At 39.9% G+C, this 17832-nt stretch overlaps 1 protein-coding gene across 7 annotated transcripts in view; it reads left to right on the forward strand.

Moving 5' to 3' along the window:
• MAPK9 (mitogen-activated protein kinase 9) overlaps positions 1–17832 on the forward strand; it is a 68134-nt gene that overhangs the window by 46979 nt on the left and 3323 nt on the right. For 5 of the 7 annotated variants that reach the window (XM_005208375.5, XM_005208370.5, XM_005208376.3 and 2 more), the window contains exons 6-11: positions 6868–7033; positions 8479–8550; positions 11985–12167; positions 13579–13703; positions 15331–15394; positions 16627–16698. In XM_005208375.5, coding sequence (XP_005208432.1) covers positions 6868–7033; positions 8479–8550; positions 11985–12167; positions 13579–13703; positions 15331–15394; positions 16627–16698 — 682 coding nt within the window. Of the gene's footprint in view, positions 1–6867; positions 7034–8068; positions 8141–8478; positions 8551–11984; positions 12168–13578; positions 13704–15330; positions 15395–16626; positions 16699–17832 lie in introns of all 7 variants that reach the window. The other 2 variants (XM_005208371.5, NM_001046369.1) reach the window with 2 other exon arrangements.

Here is a 17832-nt window from a genome sequence, read left to right on the forward strand (position 1 = left end):
CAGTCCTTCCAATGAATATTCAGAGTTGATTTCCATTAGGATTGACTGTCTCATCTCCTTGCAGTCTGACGGACTCTAAAGAGTCTTCTTCAGCACTACAATTAGAAAGCATCAATTCTTTGGTGCTCAGCCATCCTTATAGTCCAACTCTCACATCCATACATGACTACTGGAAAACCCATAGCTTTTATTATGTGGACCTTTGCTGGCAAAGTGATGTCTTCCCTATTTAATATGCTGTCTAGGTTTGTCACAGCTTTCCTTTCAGGGAGTAAGCACCTTCTAATTTCATGGCTGCAGTCACTGTCTGCAGTGATTCTGGAGCCCAAGAAAAGAAATTCTGTCACTGCTTCCATTTTTTCCCCTTCTGTTTGCCATGAAATGATGGGACCGGACACCATAATCTTAGTTTTTTTTATGTTCAGTTTCAAGCAAGCTTTTTCACCCTCATCAAGAGGCTCTTTAGTTCCTCTTCACTTTCCCCATCAATGTGATATCATGTGCATATCTGAAGTTCTTGATATTTCTCCTGGCAATCTTGATTCCAGCTTGTGATTCTTCCAGCCTGGCATTTCCATGATGTACTCTGCATATTATAAGCAGGGTGACAGTAGACAGCCTTGTTGTACTCCTTAACAAATTGGAACCAGTCACTCCATGTAAGGTTCTGATTGTTGCTTCTTGGCCTACATACAGATTTCTCAGGAGACAGGTAAGGTGGTCTGGTATCCCCATCTCTTTGAGAATTTTCCACAGTTTGTTGTGATCACACAAAGGTTTTAGCATAACCCAAGAAGCAGAAGTAGATTGTTTTTTTGGAACTCCCTTGCTTTCTCCATGATCCATTGAATGTTGACAATTTGGTCTCTGGTTCCTCTGCCTCTTTGAAACCCAGCTTGTACATCTGGAAGTTCTCATTTCACATACTACTGAAGCCTAGCTTGAAGGATTTTGAGCATAACCTTGCTAGCATGTGAAATGTGTGCAACTGTATGGTAGTTGGAACATTCTTTGGCATTGCCTTTCTTGGGGATTGGAATGAAAACTGAATTCTTCCAGTATTGTGGCCACTGCTGAGTTTTCCAAGTTTGCTGCCATATTGAGTACAGCTCTGTAACAGCATCAGAGTGTGATGCTTCCTAAGGCCCACTTGACTTCACACTCCAGGGTGTCTGGCTCTAGGTGAGTAACCACACTATCATGGTTATCCTGGTCATTAAGATGTTTTTTGTATAGATCTTCTGTGTATTCTTGCCACCTCTTCCTAATCTCTTCTGGTTCTGTTAGGTCCTTAATGGTAAGGACTTTCTGTCCTTTATCATCCCCATCCTTGCAAAAGATGTTCCCTTGATATGTCCAGTTTTCTTGAAGAGATCTCTAGCCTTTCCTGTTCTATTGTTTTCCTCTATTTCTTTGCGTTGCTCATTTAAGAAGGCCTTCTTATCTCTCCTTGCCATTCTTTGGAACTCTGCATCCGTTGGGTCTATCTTACCCTTTCTCCCTTGCCTTTTTTTGCTTTTCTTCTTTCCTCCGTTATTTGTAAGGCATCCTCAGACAACAACTTTGCCTTCTCACATTTCTTTTTCTTTAGGATGGTTTTGGTCACTGTCTCCTATACAATGTTATAAACCTCCATCCATAGTTCTTCAGCACTCTGTCTACCAGATCTAATCCCTTGAATCTATTCATCACGTCCCCTGTATAATCATAAGGGGTTTGATTTAGATCTACCTGAATGGCCTAGTAGTTTTCCCTACTTCAATTTAAGCCTGAATTTTGCAATTAGGAGCTCATGATCTGAGCCACAATCAGCTCCAAGTCTTGTTTTTACTGACTGTATAGAGCTTCTCCATCTTTGGCTTCTAAGAACATAATCAAATTTTGATATTGACCATCTGGCAATATCCATATGTAGAGTAGTCTTTTTTGGTTTTTGAGAAAGGGTATTTGCTATGATGAGCACATTCTTATGACCAAACTCTGTTAGCCTTTGCCCTGCTTCATTTTGTACTCCAAGGCCAAACTTGCCTGTTATTCCGGGTATCTCTTGACTTCCTACTTTTGCATTCCAATCCTCTGTGCTGAAAAGAACATCTCTTTTGGGTGTTAGTTCTAGAGGTCTTATAGGCCTTCATAGAACCATTCAGCTCCACCTTCTTCAGCATTACTGGTTGGGCCATAGAGTTGGATTACTGTGATGCTGAATGGGTTGCCTTGGAACCCATTCAGTCATTTTTGAGACTGCACCCAAGTACTACATTTTTGACTTTTTTGTTGAATATGAGGGCTATTCCATTTCCTCTAAGGTATTCTCGCCCACAGTAGTAGATAGAATGGTCATCTGAATTAAATTCACCCATTCATGTCTGACTTCCTACTTTTACATGCAAAAGTAGGAAGTTAAGAGATACCTGGAGTAACAGGCAAATTGGGCCTTGGAGTACAAAATGAAGCAGGTCAAAAGCAAACAGAGTTTTGCCAAGAGAACACACTAGTCATAGCAAACAGCCTTTTCCAACAGCACAAGAGAAGACTCTACACATGGACATCACCAGATGGTCAATACCGAAATCAGATTGATTATATTCTTTGCAGCCGAAGATGGAGAAGCTCTATACAGTCAGCAAAAACAAGATTGGGAGCTGACTGTGGCTCAGATCATGAACTCCTTATTGCTAAATTCAGACTGAAGAAAGTAGAGAAAACCACTACACCATTCAGGTATGACCTAAATAAAATCCCTAAGGATTATACAGCGGAAGTGACAAATAGGTTCAAGGGATTAGATCTGATAGAGTGCCTGATGAACTATGGACAGAGGTCCATGACATTGTACAGGAGGCAGTGATCAAGATCATCCCCAAGAGAAAGAATGCAAAAAGGCAAAATGATTGTCTGAGGAGACCTTACAAATAGCTGAGAAAAGAAGAGAAGCAAAAGGCAAATGAGAAAAGGAAAGATATACCCATTTGAATGCACAGTTCCAAAGAAGAGCAAGGAGAGATAAGAGAGCCTTTCTCAGTGATCAATGCAAAGAAATAGAGGAAACCAATAGAATGGGAAAGACTAGAGATTTCTTCATGAAAATTAGAGATACCAAGGGAAAATTTCATGCAAAAATGGGCACAATAAAGTACAGAAATGGTATGAACCTAACAGAAGCAGAAGATATTAAGAAGAGGTGGCAAGAATACACAGAAAAACTATACAAAAAACATCTTCATGACCCAGATAACCATGATGGTGTCATCACTCACCTAGAGCGAGACATCCTGGAATGCAAAGTCAAGTGGGCCTTAGGAAGCATCACTATGAACAAAGCTAGTGGAGGTGATGGAATTCCATTTGAGCTATTTCAAATCCTAAAAGATGATGCTGTGAAAGTGCTGCACTCAATATGGCAGCCTGTTTTGAAAACTCAGCAGTGGCCACAGGATTGAAAAAGGTCCTTCATTTCAGTCCCAAAGAAAGCCAATGTGAAAGAATGTTCAAACTACTGCACAATTGCACTCATCTCACACACTAGCAAAATAATGCTGAAAATTCTCCAAGCCAGATTTCAACAGTATGTGAATCATGAACTTCCAGATGTTCAAACCAGATTTACAAAAGGCAGAGGAAACAGAAATTGACAACATCTATTGGATCACATCAAAAAAGCAAGAGAATTCCAGAAAAACATCTGCTTTATTGACTACACCAAAGCCTTTGACTGTGTGGATCACAACAAACTGTGGAAAATTCTTCAAGAGTTGGGACTACCAGACCACCTGACCTGCCTCCTAAGAAATCTGTATGCAGGTCAAGAAGCGACAGTTAGAACTGGACATGGAACAACAGACTGGTTCCAAATAGGAAAAGGAGTATGTCAAGGCTGTATATTGTCACCCTGCTTATTTAACTTATATTCAGAGAAATGCTGGGCTGGATGAAGCACAAGCTGAAATCAAGATTGCTGGGAGAAATATCAATAACCTCAGATATCCAGATGAACCAGGCTTATGGCAGAAAGCGAAGAAGCACTAAAGAGCCTCTTGATGAAAGTAGAAGAGGAGAGTAAAAAAGTTGGTTTAAAGCTTAACATTCAGAAAACTAAGATCATGGCATCCAGTCCCATCACTTCATGGCAAATAGATGGGGAAACAATGGAAACAGTGACAGACTATTTTCTTGGGCTCCAAAATCATTGCAGATGGTTACTGCAGCCATGAAATTAAAAGACACTTGCTCCTTGGAAGAAAAGTTATGCCCAACCTAGACAGCATATTAAAAAGCAGAGATATTACTTTGCCAACAAAGGTCCATATAATCAAAGCTATGGTTTTTCCAGTAGTCATGAATGAATGTGAGAGTTGGACTATAAAGAAAGCTGAGTGCCGAAGAACTGATGCTTTTGAACTGTGGTGTTGGAGAAGACTCTTGAGAGTCCCTTGGACAGCAAGGAGATCCATCCAGTCAATCCTAAAGGAAATCAGTCCTGAATATTCATTGGAAGGGCTGATGATGAAGCTGGAGCTCCAGTACTTTGGCCACGTGATGGGAAGAACTGACTCATTGGAAAAGACCCTGATGCTGAGAAGGATTGAAGGCAGGAGGAGAAGGGGACAACAGAGGATGAGATGGTTGGATGGTGTCACTGGTTCTATAGACATGAGTTTGAGTAAGCTCCGAGAGTTGGTGATGGACAGGGAAGCCTGGCATGCTACAGTCCATGAGGTCGCAAAGAATCGGACACAACTGTGCAACTGATCTGAACTGATTCCTGTCTGTTTTAGTTCACTGATTACTAAGATGTCAGTGTTCAATCTTGTCATTTCCTGCTTGACCATCTCCAATTTATCTTGACTCATGGACCTAACATTCTGGCTTCCTATACAGTATTGTTCTTTACAACATCAGACATTACTTTCACCACCAGGCATATTCACAACTGAGTGTCGTTTCCACTTGGCCTAGCCACTTCATTCTGTCTAAAGCTATTGTTAATTGCCCTTTGCTCTTCCCCGGTAGCATACTGGACACCTTCGAATCTGGGGGCTCATCTTCCGGTGTCATATCTCTTTGTCTTTTTATATGGTCCATGGGGTATAAAAAGGAGAATCTCCTTGGAAAGAGGGGGCTGGCAGGCTACAGTCCATGGGGTTGCAAAGAGTTGAACACGACTGAGCGACTAAGCACAATTTGTATCCTGAAATACCCGTTCTTCCCATATTCTTTAGTTCTAAAAACGGAACCTAGGAACAAATTGGTTTGTTTTACCTTAGCTGCATTACTGCCTCCTCACAGGAAAAGGTTGCTGGTTTGAGTGTGGTGCCTATTCTTCCCATGCTTTCTTTTGTGCAGCCTCGCAGCTGTGGGTGGGGTTGGCCATGCTCCCCTCAGCACTTCATGTTGGGACATGCATGGAGGAAGTGCTCTGGGACCAGCCAGGGACCAGTGCATCTGCATGGGCTTGGTAGGAGTTTTCATTATGTTTTTAAGCAATGCATAGTTATGTTATATTTTACTGAATTCCGAATTTTCAGAAAGAAAGCCCTTAGCAGTAATGAAACATAGTTTTGACTGATGTAAATTTAAATGTTGTTCTACTTATCCCAGTAACCTTTGGCAGCTGTCACTCAAGGCACACCTATGCCCATTGGTGACGCATCAATTGGAAAGTTTCAGCCAGGTGCTGGTCCTAAAACATCATTTACTGTGTGATGTGACTTGGCAATTTGACATTGTAGCTACACGTTGGAAGGCACTTGTCAAAATAATAGATTGTTTAGAAGTCATAGTTTCTAGGATGAGTTTTCAGGCCAAAGTTCCAGGCAAGAATCAAATTCCTGTAGCCTGAGGAAGGGTCTAGGATGTAGGGGATCACCATAAAGAAAGGCCCTAGAGTAACAACGAAAAAAGCTGCAGAAGTTGTGATGAGTTGTGTTGAGAGTGTGGTGGAGTGTGATGTGTACATTCACCTGCAAACATTTTCTGAGAATGCTGTGCCAGACTCCAGATGCTGGGAGCACAGAGAGACCTTGAGGCCTCCTCTCACAGAGCGCTCACTGGGAAGGGTGAAGAAGGGACTTGAAGAGTAGTGTGTGTGCCGGGGAATGGCAGGTCCCAGGGGATGGGAAGTTCGTGTTGGTAATCGTGGGATTCTTCTTCCAAAGAAAGAAGAAGCCTTTGGGAGATTCTAGGGCCTGAGAATTCTAGCCCTGTGCTGTCCAGTATCATAGCCACTGGCCACATGAAGCTATTAAGTACTCAGAATGTGGCTATAATTATAAATAAATACTGGATTTCAAAGACAGTACCAAAAAATGTAAAATACCTCTATAATGTTTATATGTTGGTTACATTTTAGAAATGAATACTACGGAAATACACTATTGGATTAAAGAAAATATTATTAAAATTAAATCTTCCCTTTTCTAGTCACTTTTTTTAATGTGGCTGCTAGAAAATGTAAGTTACACATAGGGCTTGAATTGTGCTTCTGATGGGTAGCAGGGAAGAACCGGAATGTTGGGAACTGAAGGATGACCGGGCGTGGCAGGAGGGAGGGCAGGAGGAGGGCAGGAGGGAGGACAGGATATTGTAGAGACTCTCAAGGATTTAAGCAGAGCAGTGTCACAAAGGCTTCCACACGGAGGATGAGGGCACCCGTCTGGCCTCTCTAGACTGCTCTTTGTGGTTTCCATTTGAGAGTTAGGTTTTCCAACATGATTCTAAAATCCCAGGGTTCAATTCTGACTTTCTTCCTTCTCCCAGCGCTCTCACATACTTCAGTGGTCACTGACCTCACAAATCTTTAACCAACGTGAGATTGTTTACTTAGCATGCTTTGGTTCACTGTATTAATTTTAACCTTCTCTGTCCTAGGATCTGAAGCCTAGTAACATTGTAGTAAAGTCAGACTGCACCCTGAAGATCCTCGACTTTGGCCTGGCTCGTACAGCGTGCACCAACTTTATGATGACTCCCTATGTGGTCACACGGTATTACCGGGCACCTGAAGTCATCCTGGGCATGGGCTACAAAGAGAACGGTGAGTACAGACAGGACTGGAAGAGGCCGCAATGTTTAAAATTAGTGCTATTAGTCATCACGAGCTTTCTTCTCTTTCCTGTGAACTGTATGAAATATAATATGGAGACTGTGTTATGCATAGATTATCATGGTTCACAGATGAGAAATAATTTTATATTTCCATTGGTTAAAATTATTCACTTTTGAAATGAATATTTTGAACATTTATCAAAGTATAATATGCTTACAAAAAAAAAAATATGTGAATCCCAGGTGTGCAGCTCAGTTGGAGCACACCCATGTAACCAGCAGCATAACTGAGGCCTCCCCAGGACCCCTCTGGGTCTCAACTCCCAAGGGAAGCCATTATCCTGATTTCCAGCACCATAGATTGATTTTTCTTATTTTTGAACTAGATATAAATGGAATAATACAGCATGTGCTTTTTGTGTGTAAAATTGGTGTGTTTTTTTTTTTTAACAGCAAAACTTATTCTAGCAATATCAGAGCTCTTTGAAACTTAGCTTTTGAAAAATTTGTCAAAAAGAACTAAATCACACTTACTTATTAAAAAAAAAAAAAAAAGGAGTCTGAAAGTTTGCCTAAGTCATCTGAAATGAGCTGAGCTTCAAGTTTATCCAGATGTTTTAGAACTTGTGCTCCCATTCAGAGAGACACGAGTCTGTGGCCTTCCAGTCCTCTATGGCCATGGGAGGAAATTCGGTCCCGTTAGCGTCTCTAACCCCACCTACACCAGCACTGAAGAGCTCTCTGTCTGGGCTTCAGAGGCCTTGATTCAGCTGGGCCCCGCAGAGGAGGGGGAACAGCCAGAAGCTGAGGCGCCCCTGGCCCTCGCCTGGAACCCAAACAAGCCTGGCCCTGTGGGGCCCCGCTGCCTTGACAGTTTAGAAATGGATCATTCTGGAGACATGGTGTTCATATTTCACACGAGTCCTACTAACAAGCTGGGTCTGTCTGTGTTTGGGAGGGGATTTGAGAGAAGACATGCATGGGGGTGGTCTCTGGCTGGTTTTAATCACCTGGTGTTTGGTAGTGGACATCTGGTCTGTCGGGTGCATCATGGCAGAAATGGTCCTCCATAAAGTCCTGTTCCCAGGAAGAGACTGTATCCTTCACAGGGAGATACCCGGTGCTGACCACAAGGCCGGGAGCCGGGGTGGGCTCGTGCCTGGAAACAGCTTTCTGGGGACAGGCACTCCTAATTTCTGGGACTTTGTCTTTGAAGCTGTAAAGTATTGGACTCTTTGGCACTGAAAGCCAAGATTGCTGCAAACTGAAAGCCAAAATAGAGGTCAGCAATCTTTCATACTGTCTAAAACAGTTCACCCTTAACTGCCTGTTTATTTTCCATATTTATGTGTTTAGTGCACTGTTAGAAATCTTTTCCTCACCTTTGTTTTGTTCATGGCACTTCATAATTTTGTCATTTCACTTTATTTTCAGTTGATATCTGGTCAGTGGGTTGCATCATGGGAGAGCTGGTGAAAGGTTGTGTGATATTCCAAGGCACTGATCGTATCCTTCCCGGGGACCTTCCCGGCCATGTTTTCCATAAATACCAAAGGCAACAGGAGCTCAAAAGGAAAATGTCGTAATTCTAGACTGTATTCTAAGGAGGTCTTGATTATATTTGTTAAATTAGTGTCACAGATCAAATGGCTCAATTTTATGTTTTCTCTTTTACTTAACAATTTTATTAACACATAGAATTAAGTTAAACCAATTTATATTCTTAATTTTGTTAAAAATAGCTTATAAGAAATGCATTTATTCTTTGACAAATGTATTCTGCTGTTTAAACGAAAATACTATTTAGTTAATTAATTTAACTATTTAGGGAGTTGTCTAAATTTAATAGGCCAATATTCTTATGTAATTTGTTTAATATACTATTTCATCAGTTACCAGGATGCAATAGAATATTTTCCTCCAAAGTAAGAACTGAAGCATGCTACATAAGACCTAAAGGGAAAAGTTTGTGAGGAACAATATTTGCTAAATTTTTTGTTTGTTACTCTTCTGACATTTCGTAGAAAATTTTAGAAGATCCACTTAGATGGTTATTTTGTGACTTCCCCAGTGGGGAAGTCTAAATAAATATAAAATGCAAAAGGTTAACTTATACTGTGGTCAGCAAATCCTATTATGATATGTAGCATAAGGAAGAGTAGATATATAATAGTTTCAATAGCTTTCTTTTCTCATATTCCTCATGTTCTTCCATCTTCAATATTTTTTACTTTAACTTAGTTCTTCACATAGACCCTTTTTCATTTGTGTTCTCACCACCTAAAATTTTCATTAGTCTTTTGATTTTATTTTTTTTTTTATGAAAGCTTAAAGTAGTCTCTCCTGGCAGATTGATGGTTATCTTTAAGAGAAATTAAGTTGTATAGTCAATGTTTTATATATATTTTATTAATTTTCATTTTTATGATTTTATGAGGGTGATTTTCTTGCAATATAAATCTTCACAACACAAACTTGAAATGAAAAAATTTTATCCCTAGCATTTTATTTACCTTCCTTAATAGTTTTCACATCACAGATTTTATGTGAAGTTAAACATAGCATTTTATTTTGTTCTAATACATTTTCTAGCAATTTTTCATAGCCTTACCTTAGATTCAGTTGTTTCAAACTGTAAATAGGAGATATTTAATTTGCAAATAAATTCAATATAAAAAGGAAAAGTTGATGTATTCTAAAGATACATTTATTTATTATGCCAAGCTACGAGGCTTGTAGGATCTTGGTTCCCCAGTCAGGGATTGAAACCACGCCCTCAGCAGTGAAAGTACCGAGTCCTAATCACTGGACTGTCAGGGAATTCCCTAACGATACATAATTAGAAGTGTCTACTTAACATTCAGTTTGTCTCAATTTTTAATTTATTTTGCGTCTTTCTTTTCTTAATTAACTGTGATATCTTCAGATAGTACAAATATGAAAAGTGTGGGTACTTTTTGGTGCGTTATTAAATAATGTTAAAATTCTTAGTTTACATATTAACATCTTACAGTATCTGTAATAATAATTTTATGTATAAGGTCATCTAATGTCATCCTTAGAACACACACAGAGATTAGCATCATTTTCCAAAGACAATTTTGCTCTTTTTTCAAACATTAGATAGAAAAAGATTCTGGAAACCAGACTGCAGTTGTCAGAGATTTGTTTTAGGTTCATAAGCAAAGGTAGAAAAGAAGTCCTTGTGGCTTATAAGAAAGAGAAAGCTTCTGCCAGGTAGCCCTCAGAAAGCACGGGGCCCTGGAGGCCCAGCAGCAGATTACTGAGGGGGGCACGTGGACACTGTCACAAAGCTGAGGACTGAGAGCTGAGGGATGCCCATCTGCAACTGTGACGGGCACAGTTTTCATGAAATGATGGGTGAAAAGAATGGTTAAGAGAGCATGGCACGTTGGGAATTAAAGATATAAACAACTCTGTATTGCTGCAAATGCGAACGGTAGCTAAGCTACGGAAGTTCAAAGGAAAGTGACTGTTGTTTTAAGATGAGAGGGAAAAAAATTATGTTTGACTGGTGATGGAAAGCTCCAGTGGAGAGCAAAATGGTGATGGTATACCAAGAAGAAGAAAGACATTACAGGAGACGAGAGGGCCTCCTCCTTTGTCCTTTGAAGAACATGTGTTTGTTCCCTAGGTTCTTTCACAGTAATGTCACTTTATTTTTCTAAGACATACCTCAATTAATAACTTTTTAAAGATTCTGTTTATTTATTTGATTCCTCTGGTTTGTGTTCTCTTATATAATGTTTATGGTTTTAGAATCACTTTCCACATTCATCTTGCCAGTTATCTCAAGCTCCCAGAAAAAGAGACAAAGCTGGCCTTGTCTGCATTTTACAAATAGGAAGATGAGACCCAAGGGAGATTGACTGCCTGACACCTAGTGAGTGACTAACACACAGTGGAGTCTGAAACCTAGATCATGTACTTTGAAAGGAAATAAAACACACTCATTTATATTGCAATGATAGCCAGAGTCAGTGCCAAGTAAAACTTAATGACCTGTCAAAGCTGTCGCTGCTCAGTGGGAGCCTAGCTACAGTGGGAGATGACATGATGAGGGCTCAGAAAGTCCAGAGTCCCAGCTCCCGCCCCCTCCCTCATGCACCCCATCCTGCCAAGCCTATAAGGTGGTTCCCAGCCGTAAATTGAGCAGTCAGTTAGGTCTGTCTATTTCAGGGAGCTTTATATCTAACATAGCTTTATTAAGAGAAGTAGAGGTGTGAAAGTCGCTCAGTCATGTCCAACTCTTTGCAAACCCATGGACTGTAGTGTCCATGGAATTCTCCAGGCCAGAATACTGCAGTGTGTAGCCTTTCCCTTCTCCAGAGAATCTTCCCAACCCAGGGATCAAACCCAGGTCTCCCGCATTGCAGGCAGATTCTTTACCAGCTGAGCCACACAGGAAGCCCAAGAATACTGAAGTGGGTAGCCTATCCCTTCTCCAGCGGATCATCCCGACCCAGGAATCAAACCAGGGTCTCCTGCATTGCAGGTGGATTCTTTACCAACTGAGCTATCAGGGAAGCTCGTTATTGTGATAACTGATTTCAATTTGCCTACATAATTATTACCTACTTTCATGTTAAAGCCTTTCAGTCATAGGTATTCTTCAGCTACAAGATAACTTTATTTTGATCTAGAATAGGAAGCCATAAAGACTTCATTGTGTTGATATAATAAACTGTGACCAGAGTTTATATGGTGCAGAGCTTATTTGTTTTTTTTTTTTTAATAGTCTTAACTAGGAACCCAAACCTTATTTGAATATTATTTCAGAATGCTTCTGCTGACCCAGTGAGCTGGCCTGATTAATTATTCATTGATAAGTATAATTTAAGTTTCTCTTTGAATGATGCAACTTTATGTAATATGAATATAAGGCATTTCAGTTGTATTTTCCTCAAGAGACTCCTTAGATATTGATCAGTGGAATAAAGTTATTGAGCAGCTAGGAACACCATCTGCAGATTTCATGAAGAAACTTCAGCCAACTGTGAGGAATTATGTAGAAAACAGACCAAAGTATCCTGGAATCAAATTTGAAGAACTCTTTCCAGATTGGATATTCCCATCAGAATCTGAACGAGACAAAATTAAAAGTAAGATATCCTTTTTTCTTATACTTGTTTTCATAATCTGGTGAAGCTTTTTTATGTTTGCATTCTAAAATCTGTGAAAACTGAAAGATGAAATAGTTGAAAACCCTCAAAGTCATTTATAGGCTAGAATGAAGGCATTTCAGAAAGAAAGCTTAATGACCTAGAAGTTTTGTCCTCAATAAAGGGGACAAAACTGAAGCCTCTGGTCAAAATATTTACATAGTCTGAAAGATTCTTATATTAGTTACAGCAAATGGAATTCAGACTGTTACCAGGTATAAAGAATACTTGAATAAAGATTGTCACCCATTTGAAGAGTCAGAAATTTTAAAAGGCCTTCTCCCCTTATCCTGTGCCCATCACATTTTAATGTGTTTAAGGGAAAAGAATAGATTTGATTTTCTCTGCATCAAGACAAACTGTGCCTCATTCAGAAGAGTTCCATCTCTCCTTTGCCTACACATGTGAACTTTGTTTGGTTTTGGTATTCATTTGGCTGTCTTGGGTCTTCGCTGTGGCGTCTGGGGTCTTGGGTTGCGCGTGCAAGCTCTCAGGTGGAGCATGTGGGGTCTAGTTCCCTGACCAGGGGTTGAACCTGGGCCCCTGCACAGGAGTGCAGTGTCTCAGCAACTGGAGCACCAGGGAGGTCCCACCTGTGAATTTTAATAGCTGAAACCTAGGTGAGCCTTGTATTTAACCAAGTTATTGAACTTGTTAAGTTTTTTTCTAGCTACTAATCTCTAGTTTTTTTTTATCTAAGTGTACATTGTATACAGGTAGGCAAAACAGAGGGCTTCCCTGGTGGCTCAGTCAGTAAAGAATCCGCCTGCAGTGCAAGATACTGGGCTTGATCACTGGATTGGAAAGATCATCTGGAGAAGGGAATGGCTATCCACTCCAGTGTTCTTGCCTGAAAAATCCCAAGAACCGAGGAACCTGGTGGGCTACAGTCCGTGGGGTTGCAAAGAGTCGAACACGACTGAGAGACTAAGCACAGCACAGGCAAAACAGAGAGATCTGTGAACTGTTCTATATGATGCAAATATGAAGTCATTGTGTGGCTTAGTCTGTTCATCAAGAGAAAAGGCTTGCCCGTGCTTCATGCCCGCCCTCTCTGCAGTGCCACGCTCAGCCTAGCTCCTGTACCCTCCCTGCCCATGGCTTGTCAGCCTTATGCTCTGTCCTTCTCCCCTCCCATACTCAGGCCAAAAGCACCTTTGAAAGCCTAGTTTGTAGGAAATGGCTGCTTGATTTACTCTTAAAGAAAGAGACTAATAATCCTGAATTTATCACCAGTTTCTCAGAGTTAGTATATTTTTGTTCTGTCTGTGCTGTCACATTTAGTTCTTTATTGTGTGATTCTCTGGTTAAAATTGTTACTTTATTAATCTAATATTTGTTTTTACCCTAGCAAGTCAAGCCAGAGACTTATTATCAAAAATGTTAGTGATAGATCCCGACAAGCGAATCTCTGTAGATGAAGCTTTGCGTCACCCTTATATCACTGTTTGGTATGACCCTGCTGAAGCAGAAGCGGTAAGCATCTATTTTGAAAAGACTTGTGTGTAAAGGCAGGGCATACATTTCCCTGGATCTTCTGTCTGTCTGTCTGAAATGGCTACACAAAGATTTAGGGTTAAAAGGATTCCTGATTACTTTGAGGCCATATCAGTTCAGTTCAGTCGCTCAGTTGTGTCCAACTCTTTGTGACTCCATGAATCACAGCACACCAGGCCTCCCTGTCCATCACCAACTCCCAGAGTTCACTCAGACTCACGTTCATCGAGTCAGTGATGCCATCCAGCCATCTCATCCTCTGTCGTCCCCTTCTCCTCCTGCCCCCAATCCCTCCCAGCATCAGAGTCTTTTCCAATGAGTCAGCTCTTCGCATGAGGTGGCCAAAGTACTGGAGTTTCAGCTTTAGCATCATTCCTTCCAAAGAAATCCCAGGGCTGATCTCCATCAGAATGGACTGGTTGAATCTCCTTGCAGTCCAAGGGACTCTCAAGAGTCTTCTCCAACACCACAGTTCAAAAGCATCAATTCTTCAGTGCTCAGCTATAGCCGGGGTCAAACCCTTACTGGGGCTGAACTCCAAGTACCTCAGGAGTGAACATGCTTATGCTGTGGTGATATAATTGTCTTCATTTATGTCAATGCTGATGTGTGATCACAATATCACCTTTTTTAGGCATCCATTTGTGTGCCTGGTACCATACCTGGGTTTTGCTTTTATTATCTTGTTTAGGTATCCAGTCAGGCTCAGAAACTTGCTGAAAATCACAGGTCTGGACGTCCTTCCCCAGAGGTACCTGTTAGAGGAGTTCCACTTCTGAATGTGATGCTCATGTGCATTTTTCTGTAGCATCCCTGGTATGGATGGTCTTTAGTTGAAAGTGAAATAATTACATGGTGGCATGCTCATTATTGGGCTTCCCTCATAGCTCAGCTGGTAAAGAATCCGCCTGCAGTACAGGAGGCCTGGGTTCGATCCCTGGGTTGGGAAGATCCCCTGGAGAAGGGAAAGGCTACCCACTCCAGTATTCTGGCCTGGAGAATTCCAGGGACCATACAGTCCATGGGGTCACAGAGAGTCGGACACAACTGAGTGACTTTCACGTTCACGTTCACATGCTCATTATTAGGTTTTGTCCTGTGCATTTAACCACCATTTTATTCATTGTTTTATAGGAAAAGAATTTGATTTATAAACGTGATTTTAAGTAAATTTTTGAAGCAGTCCACTTAGGATTTGGGGACTGAATTTGGGAGTTCTAATAAGAAGAAATAAAAACTTGAGATATATTTTGCAGCTTCTGTATTTCCTAGCACAGTACCTTGTCCAGAATGGATCTCTAGGAAGCAGCCTGTGATTGCTAATTTTATAATTACATTTGGGCAGATGTCCTTAGAGTGTAATTATTAGCAGGACTATAATAGGTCTATTTTTTGGTTAATTATTCCGTAATTATTTTGATTTTGAAACCAATGTAAATATACTTAGAAATCTTTAAGCCACATATTGAATGAAATTATATCAATATTATAAATATTTTATTTTATTATTTTTATAAGTATTTTAGAAGTCTTACAAGTGATTCATTTTCTTCATGCCTTATTATTTTTCCAACTATTAACTTTACCTGTAAAATTTAATTTTTAGCCACCACCCCAAATTTATGATGCCCAGTTGGAAGAGAGAGAACATGCAATTGAAGAATGGAAAGGTAAAGATGGAATTTATTTTGATTGTTACACATTTCTTGAAATGGGGCAACTTAACACTTTTTGACAGTAGCCTTTCTAAGGGAGGGGTGGAGACCCTTCAGCTCTATCCTCTCTCTTCCCACTTCCCAGTAGATGAAGAACTTGAAGATAACAAAATTAGAGAGGAACGTGTATGAATTGCATATTTGCTTCAGAAGACAAAAACAAAGGCTTTTCACACATCTCACATTATCAAATCTTGATTTGTAAACTAAATTCAGTAAGTGTATTACACTTAACTTGATAACGTGTTGCAGACTATCGAGAAACCGCAATTCACAGGCCCCTGTAAAGCAGATATGAGAGACCCCACTGGGGTCAAGGGAACTTCTGCTGTATTTGTAAGCCTTGTAGTTATATATGCATTTTAAAATAAGAGTTTGGGGGAAATTGCAGATCAAAAATATGCAAATAGTTATTACCACCACTCTAACCAGACAACCCACAAGAAACTAAACCAGTAATAAAGAGGTTAAACTAAAAATATTGCATTAAAAAGCAGAATCAATAATAGCTGAGAACTGTGGTCAGCGCAAGTCAAACATGGCAGCATGTCCTGCCCAAGAGCCACTCCCTGGGCTGCAGGGAACCAGTGACCCACAGTGCACACAGCCACAGCCTCGCTCGGCGCCTGCACTGTGCTGATTTTATTTCACGAATACCAAACTTGTAGGACGCTGCTAGTATCTTACCTAATAGGTAGTTCTTCTGACAAATGAACGTTGAGGAAAACTGAGATTGAAACCAAGAAAAAACAGGTAACTAGACCAATTTCTGGCCAATCTGGAGGAGTTTACATTTGAAGAACCACAATGGTGGAGGAAAAACTGTGCAAAAAGATGTGAGAATATCCAGTAGTTAAACTGTTCTGTTAGAGTCACTTTGCTAGTACTTTCCTCCTTCTCTTCCCCACTCCCCATGTCTCTCTTTCACTTTCTCCCTACCCTCAACTTTGTAAAACCAACTAGTGGATCCAGAGCTACCCTACTTTTATGGCCTTCATAATTGGTTGGTTGAAAAGATACAAGGAATCAAATTATATTTTGGTCTAGGTAAACTATTACTTGTCTGTCTATCACAGTTAAAAATAGCACATCACAGTGTCCTTGGAGTGGTTCCAATTTATTTGGGAGCAGGGTTTAGAGATGCAGAGAAACTGATGAAGCATTCTAACTTGCATTTCTATTTGAAGAGCTAATTTACAAAGAAGTAATGGATTGGGAAGAAAGAAGCAAGAATGGTGTTGTGAAAGATCAACCTTCAGGTTAGTGATTGCTTTAATAGTTTGATTGCATAATACTTTTCTCTCTCTATTCATTTTTTGTAAATGGCAACAGCGTGTTTTAAGTGCCACCTTGACCAGCATCGGATTTGAAAACTCCTCGTGTGAAATACTTTTCTCTTTTTGGTCTGCTCTGGTTGTGGCAGCTAACATTTTACTGATGCCAGGCAGCGAACTAACTGTTTTGTGAACATTTCTTGGTTCATCCTTGTAACAGCTACCGTCATTTTCATTTATAGATAGGGGAATTGAATTTAAAGCTTTCAACGTGCATGACCTTCTTTATATTGCCCCCAACCAATTAAAAAAGAAAATTAATATGAGTCTAGATAAAGTGGAATTTGGTTTTCTTTTGAGAAAATTGTTCATATAATTCTCCTATCTTTCTGCTTGATCTTAGTGGTAGAAGTCTGACTAACAATTAGGAAGCTGTATGACTATTAGAGGCGTAATATATATGGTATTAACTTATAATACCATCTATAAGGTTCTACCTTAAACAAAACTCTTTACTTACATTTATTTCACATTTGTATTCACTCCACTCCCACTGGAAAGCACATGCACACCACACACACGTGTAAATACATATGGGGCTGTTTCTTATTCTTGAATTTTATATTCAGCATGACATGTGTCAAGTGTCCGGAGATTATATAACTTCAATAAAAATTTAGATGCTTATAGTTAACTAATCACAAATTTAAGACTGACCTCTGAGACCCTGGATGTTTTGTTTTTGTTCAAACCAGGCTAAAATATAGATAGTGGAAAACAGATTAGTTTCATTTGCCTTAAAATATCAGTTTTGGGGATTTCGAAGGCAAAAATAAAATGAACAAGAGTCCACTAAATTTTGTTCCTATTTTTTTCTTGTTTGTATCATTCCTTCTTTTAGAAGGTATTTTTTATTGCAAAAGAATTCTTCAAAGGTTGATGGTTTTTTCCTTGGATTAAGTGTTTATGATTATAATTGAAATGTCTGATGACACTTGAATCCTACTTGGACTTGAGCCTTTTGTGATACTGATAGTTTTAGGATAAATTCAACAATTTTCTTTTAATATCTTTTTAAAACCAGAAGGTATTTTTAAAGTAGTTAACATGACTATACAT

The sequence above is a fragment of the Bos taurus genome, chromosome 7, assembly GCF_002263795.3.
Source record: "Bos taurus isolate L1 Dominette 01449 registration number 42190680 breed Hereford chromosome 7, ARS-UCD2.0, whole genome shotgun sequence".
NCBI lineage: Eukaryota > Metazoa > Chordata > Mammalia > Artiodactyla > Bovidae > Bos > Bos taurus.